This window comes from Piliocolobus tephrosceles, chromosome 18, assembly GCF_002776525.5.
Source record: "Piliocolobus tephrosceles isolate RC106 chromosome 18, ASM277652v3, whole genome shotgun sequence".
Lineage (NCBI taxonomy): Eukaryota > Metazoa > Chordata > Mammalia > Primates > Cercopithecidae > Piliocolobus > Piliocolobus tephrosceles.
The window spans coordinates 72,614,737-72,621,736 of NC_045451.1; the positions used below are offsets into that span (position 1 = coordinate 72,614,737).

Sequence of the window (7,000 nt, forward strand, 5' to 3'; positions counted from 1 at the left end):
GCCATTCTCCCACCTCAGTCTCCCGAGTAGCTGGGACTACAGGTGCCCGCCACCTCGCCCGGCTAGTTTTTTTTTTTTTTTTTTTTTTTGTATTTTTTAGTAGAGATGGGGTTTCACAGTGTTGGCCAGGATGGTCTCGATCTCCTGACCTCGTGATCTGCCCGTCTCGGCCTCCCAAAGTGCTGGGATTACAGGCTTGAGCCACCGCGCCCGGCTGTATTTCTTTTTTTTTGAGGGGGAGTCTTGCTCTGTCGCCCAGGCTGGAGTACAGTGGCACGATCTCAGCTCACTGCAACCTCCACCTGCTGGGTTCAAGCGATTCTCATGCCTTAGCCTCCCCAGTAGCCGGGATTACAGGAGCACACCACGATGCCCGGCTAATTTCTACATTTTTAGTAGAGATGGGGTTTCACTATGTAGGCCACCATGTACAAAAATACAAAAATTAGCTGGGTGAGGTGGCAGGCACCTGTAATACCAGCTACTCGGGAGGCGGAGGCACGAGAATCGCTTGAACTCCTGACCTCAGATGATCCATCTGCCTCGGCCTCCCAAAGTGCTGGGATTACTGAGCTACCACGCCCGGTCTAGACCGTATTTCTTCACAGGCTGCTGATAAAAGTACGCTGCATTCCCAATCCAGATGATTTCTGACAGCTAGTTAACAAAAGACATCACCGTCTTACGATAGGAACTCAACACAGAACGTATGATGGAAAGCCATTTTATTTTTCCCTAAATTTTAAAATAGAAGACTTTAATGGAAAACATTTAGTACCATCATGTCACCCTGAATGCCAGCAATACCTCGACTTTTACACATGCAGGAAGCCTAGTAAAAGCCCCGTCAGTAGTACACATTTCTCTGTGGTCCTTCAACAGTTTTGCATGTACGAAATTTTCTGCTATATTGCTTTAGCAAACAGCAACAACTTTTGTGTTTCCTCTATGATGCCTAAAATCCAGTCCTATATTAATATAGTTAGAAAAATAAAAGGCTTAAAAATTTCATAGTACGAGTTCATGGTGCTAATAACAGAATCTCCTTAGACATAAGATCATTTTAAGCCTCCTACATAACTACCTTCTGGTTTCATTTGAAATACTTAAGAATTAAAATCTAATAAGATTGTTAAATCAATGTACATGTCGATCATTTCTTTTCACTCGCCTTGGGAGAGTTAATTCCCCCTGTCCACTGAATGAATATCTTTCAAATATTAATAAGTATATTACAATATTTACAAGCATTCTTATACACTCCGACACTGACAGGGAGTTGAGCCATGGAGAGGAAAGCACAGGTTTCCCAATAGTGTGACTTTATGACGTACGGGACAAAAGGAACCGGTGCTCAGGCCTGGAGGGAGCTGAGAGGAGAGCAGGGATGATGGTTCAGAAATGCACACATGGTCTAAGACACATCAGACGCTAGCTGAGACCAGCCAGCCATCTGTTTTGTTGTTGGATTAGAAGTAAAAGCTGAACAAGAAACCAGGACAAGGAAGGGAGAACTGGAAGCTATGCCTAAAGTCAGACTAGGCTAAGGATTTTAAAACCAAGCTCCACAAGCTCTTAGTGAATTACCCTATGGAAATTATCTAGCTTAGGTGAAGTGTTGAGGCAGGTGGTACAAAGGGGGGTTAAATGTAAGACTTTGTTTTGGCAACAAAAAATGATAGTAATTTGATTTCTACAACTTTGTGCCATGTGCCCTTTCTTATGCCACTTTCTGCAGATTGTTTCATATGAACGTACCCTCCCCGTGACCTCTTTAATGCACTTGGCAAACTCCGTTAATGCTGTTGAAGAATGGATGGTCTATGCTGTGGTAACAGGTGATTGTAATGCCCATATCATCCAATACAGTATCATAAAGTGAAGTGAAAGACATTTACTAGATGTTTGCTTTGTGAATGTGAATGAAAGTCTTATTTTGGGGGTGTAGTTTCTTATGTTTTAGTAAAAACAGTAGTCATTATTTTAAAAAGCACATTCTCCTAGGTGCATATTTATATACATATACAAATACCACTTCCTCCCCCTTGTGCCCTTCTGGGTAGTCATTTTAAAAACTCAAGCCTGGGGTTATCAAAGGGGGTAGATTTCTACTCCCACCTAACTGTCTGGAGTATAGAGTTCAGATAGGCTCTTAGGAAGTTTTATAAATGAGATTCACCCAGTACAATTCTTAAAACTCTTAAACAGGAGTCTTTAAAATAATTTAAACACTTAAATTAAGTAATCAATGAGGGTTCTCTGGTGGCCCACTTTTACATGCAAATACAGACCAACTGTTAACATGCATTATTTTAGTCAACTGGTAAAGTTTATTTCGTAAGTATAAGTAATTTTAAGCCATTTACTAAACTGTAAATTTCAACCCATTAAAAACTACTACCGGAGCAGTTTTGAGGTATTGCTGTTAATTTAGTAGAGAAATGTTACTGTATTTGATGTGGTATGAAATGCAGCCGCCATGCCTTTCATGACACGGTGCTGTCCTGGTGCTGACTGCAGACGTGTCCTACGGCTTTCTGGAAATTATTGTGCATGTGCATTAACAGATTTTCCAAGCTTTAATGGCAATTTGATTGGTTGGTCATTTCTAAGCATACCGGAATAATAAAGTATAGCCCATGGTATGAGTCAAACACACTGAGACATTTGAGGCATACAATGCTACCCTCCAGCCTACTTTCGTTAGAAACCCAACCTACTCACTCAAATCATTTACAAGGAAAACTAGTGCAGAAAGCACCCCAAAAATGTTGCCTGTCGGCAGGTTAATTGTCTTCTAACTTTAAAAGAAGTAGGTATTTTTTCTTTTAAAATTCATTTATAAAAATAAATTTCAGTTTTTGAGACCCTAGGTACCAAATTGTGGCTTAATTTACTCAAGATGGATGTACTATAAAGTGATGAAAAACGTAGCTGAAAACGCATGAGCTCCAGCTCATTTCTGCAGCGTGGCCAACAGCTGCCACTGTACACTGTCACAACCCTTCTCAGAAGTAACCAAAATATGCTCAACTTCTTCACAAACTTTTAGCCTTCCTTTGTCCTGAAACTCCCACAAAACTTCAATTCTTAGACCTCCATTATAAAACTATTAGTAACCATAATACATTCAAGATAGGGAATGAAGACCTGTCATCCACGCAGGAGACACTGATTCAGGGCACGGGGACAACACGGCCACTCAGGGGAAACAGTCACCCTGTGGGTGTACAGCTCTTCAGATGTTCTGCACTAGAATGCAGGCATAAACTCCCTTATATAATTTTTATCTCCAAGCAACAATAATGTAAAAATCAGTTGGAGAGTGTCAGCAGGTGCTTCTAGGTTCTGTGCGGTGAGCCCCCAGGTCCTGGCGTGTAGGGCTCTGGGTCTCTCTGTACACGGGATAGAAACACAGTCACGTGGAAATGCCAATATGACTTACTGCTTAGGGCTGTGCTGACATTGGCGTCTCTGTTAGACTGATTCTCCAGGAGAAGCTTTTCTGATTTTTTTTGCCTTAGTCAGGAGATTATTCGAGGAACAGTAAAGAACTGAACTAAGGAAGTAGTTACTGGCTCCCAAAGCCACACACACACAAAAGTAAGTTTCAAACTGTTCTCCTCTCTCAGTGCAAACGAGCAATTGGTGGACCTGTCACGTTTCATCAATTGATATGAACACAGCATTCAGTCTGTGGAACAATGTGATGCAGCAAAAATCTGATCTAATGCAAATTCAAGCCCATTAAATAAAACCACAGAAAGGAGAGCCAGCCCGGCTCAGTGTTCTGGCGCACGGACGCCGACTCTAAGCACAAAAGCAGCTGAAAGGCACGAGGCTCAGATCTCACTGATCGTCCTCTCCGAGGGGCAGTACTCCGAGGGGCCTGGCGGGGACATATAGAAAGACTGCGTTTTCCTTTTCAATCGGGCCCGTTTGTTGGCCAACACCAGACTGCGCCGGCTTGAACTGATGATTTCCGAAATGAACTTCTTGCAGTCCACACACACCTCCATGGTGCTCCAGTCCTCCATCAACTCTTTGGGAAACTGGAGTTCTTCATCTGATTTGTCCATAGACTTAGATTTTGAGGAGAACCTGGGGTAAAAACAACAGAAAACCAAACAGAAGCCCAGCATTATTACTTATAGGTCTCCTGCAATAAGAAGAAAATATGTGTTAAAAAAAAGTAAATTTGTTGTCAAAACATCCTGGAATGGATGAGTGATTTAATCATATGTCCTTCTAAAAAAATTTCTTATTGGAGACAAGGCTAAAAAATATTACTTAGAAAAGAAAGTAGGAGGCCAGGTGCGGTGGCTCACACCTGTAATCCCAGCACTTTGGGAGGCCGAGGCAGGCGGATCACCTGAGGTCAAGAGTTTGAGGCCAGCCTGGCTAACATGGCGAAACCCAGTCTCTACTAAAAAAAAAAAAAAAAATTAGCTGGGCATGGTGGCAGGCCCCGTAATCCCCACTACTTGGGAGGCTGAGGTAGGAGAATCGCTTGAACCTGGGAGGTGGAGGTTGTAGTGAGCCAAGATGGCGCCACTGCACTCCAGCCAGGGTGAGAAAAGCGAAACTGTCTCAAAAAAAAAAAAAAAAGAAAGAAAGAAAAACGAAAGCAGGAAACATGTCTTATAAGATAGGCGTTGCCCAGGCCGGGCGCGGTGGCTCATGCCTGTCATTCTAGCACTTTGGGAGGCCCAGGCAGGCGGATCATGAGGTCAGGAGATGGAGACCATCCTGGCTAACAGGGTGAAACCCCGTCTCTACTAAATATACGAAAAAAAATTTGCCGGGCGAGGTGGCGGACACCTGTAGTCTCAGCTACACAGGAGGCTGAGACAGGAGTATGGCGTGAACCCAGAAGGCAGGGCTTGCAGTCCACCGAGATGGCGCCATTGCACTCCAGCCTGGGCGACAGAGTGAGACTCTGTCTCCAAAAAAAAAGAAAAAAAAAAAAAAAAGGCGCTGCCCAGACTATCGCACAATACAGTCAGGATGGCTAAAGGTGACCCCAAGAAACCAACGGGCAAGATGCCTTCTTTCTGCAGACGTGCAGAGAAGAACGTAAGAAAAGCCCAGAGGTCTCTGTCAATTTTGCAGACTTTTCCCAGTGCTCTGAAAGGTGGAAGACAATGTCTGGGAAAGAGAAGTCTAAATCTGATGAAATGGCAAAGGTGGACAAAGTACAGTACCACTGGGAAATGAAGGATTATGGACCAGCTAAGGGAGGCAAGAAGGAGGATCCTAATGCCCTGAAAAGACCACCATCTGGATTCTTCCTGCTCTGTTTGGAATTCCACCCCAAGATCAAATTCATAAACTCCGGCATCTGTGCTGGAGATGTGGCAAAAAAGCTGGGTGAGATGTGGAGGAACTTAAATGACGGTGAAAAGCAGCCTTACACCACTAAGGCGGCGAAGCTGAAGGGAAAGTGTGAGAAGGATGTGTCTGACTATAAGTTTGATGGAGAAAAGGGTCCTGCTAAAGTTGCCCAGAAAAGGGTGGAAGAGGAAGATGACGATGAAGAAGATGAAAAGGAAGGAGAGGAGGAGGAGGATGAATAAAGAAACTGTTTATCTGAAAAAAAAAAAAAAACTAAAAACTCTTAACCACCCTTCTAGAATTCTTGGAAAACAGGGTATTCACCTGATTCCCAGTGAACATCAGCTAACCGTAGATGGCACGTCAGACTATAGGAAATTCAAATAAATTTCTCTTAATCCCATGACACATCCTAAAAAACTATCTTTTGACCAGTTTTCTCATCATGTATGTATTTATCAAACAAGCCTCTCCCTCCCCAACAATTCCCTGTATTTGGGCAATTATTTATTGGGATTTCAAGGAGATGGAGTTAACCAGACCAATATCATAACAAATGTTTCCAGGAATGTCTGAGATAACCAGGAATCATCTACTTATTTACTATTTTTTTTTTTTTGAGACGGAGTCTCGCTCTGTCCCCAGGCTGGAGTGAGTGGCGCGATCCCGGCTCACTGCAAGCTCCGCCTCCCGGGTTCACGCCATTCTCCTGCCTCAGCCTCCCGAGTAGCTGGGACCACAGGCGCCCGCCACCATGCCCGGCTAATTTTTTGTATTTTTAGTAGAGACGGGGTTTCACCGTGTTAGCCAGGATGGTCTCAATCTCCTGACCTTGTGATCCACCCGTCTTGGCCTCCCAAAGTGCTGGGATTACAGGCGTGAGCCACCGCGCCCGGCCTTATTTACTACTTTAACTAAACCAAACAGGATATAAACAGGTAGTCTATAGTAGGTTCAGAGTAAGTATGGAAAACTGCAGCAGCTGTTACGTGCACTGCCTTGAGTTGACTGACAGTTCACACCCAGAGGTCTCAGAGGAGGGAGCCAAGCACAGAGGCAGACGTTTCAGGCACAAGGTTCATGCTGGGCTCACAGCTTCCTCGCCTCGCTGTCCACAGAGCCATGACATGTGGTTGGTGCATCAAAGCCCAGCCTCTCGGCCCTGCCAGCTTGAGGCTTGAGCTGGCCTACCTCCTTCCATCTTTCTTAAGGCCCAACACTAAACTTACCCTGCACTAAATGCAAAGGGACTGATACTCAGGTGATGTTTTTTCTTTTAAATTATCAGCCTTTGGCATAAAGCTTTATTTCTGCCTTTAGAATAATAATAAAGTCAGTCAAAGCTATGGCAGAACATTGTAAACAGGATTTAAACAGATTCATTTCAAAACTATACAAGGAGGAAAGAAGGATTCAGACTATGACATTCCAATTTCCAACTCCATTGAAAACAAGGTCAGTTTTAAAGATGACTCTTATAGGACACAGTAAAATAGTTTTTTCTAAAGTAGAAAAAAATATAAACTGTGGTGAAAGTATCTTTCAAGTAGCTAGCCATTAATCCTTGAAAAGTTACCTTTGGGGAAGTTTTGGAGATTTGTGTGTAAAACTGTATTAAAACCAACCAACCAACCAACCAACCAACCAACCAACCAACCAACCAACC

General features: G+C 43.5%; 1 protein-coding gene across 5 annotated transcripts in view; it reads right to left on the reverse strand.

Annotated features, from left to right (window-relative positions):
* Positions 1 to 710: 710 nt before the first annotated feature.
* SPIRE1 (spire type actin nucleation factor 1) overlaps positions 711 to 7,000 on the reverse strand; it is a 197,140-nt gene continuing 190,850 nt past the window's right edge. For all 5 annotated transcript variants that reach the window (XM_023228440.3, XM_023228441.3, XM_023228439.2 and 2 more), the window contains one exon: positions 711 to 4,101. In XM_023228440.3, coding sequence (XP_023084208.1) covers positions 3,843 to 4,101 — 259 coding nt within the window. In that variant the 3' untranslated portion in view covers positions 711 to 3,842. The remainder of the gene's footprint in view (positions 4,102 to 7,000) is intronic.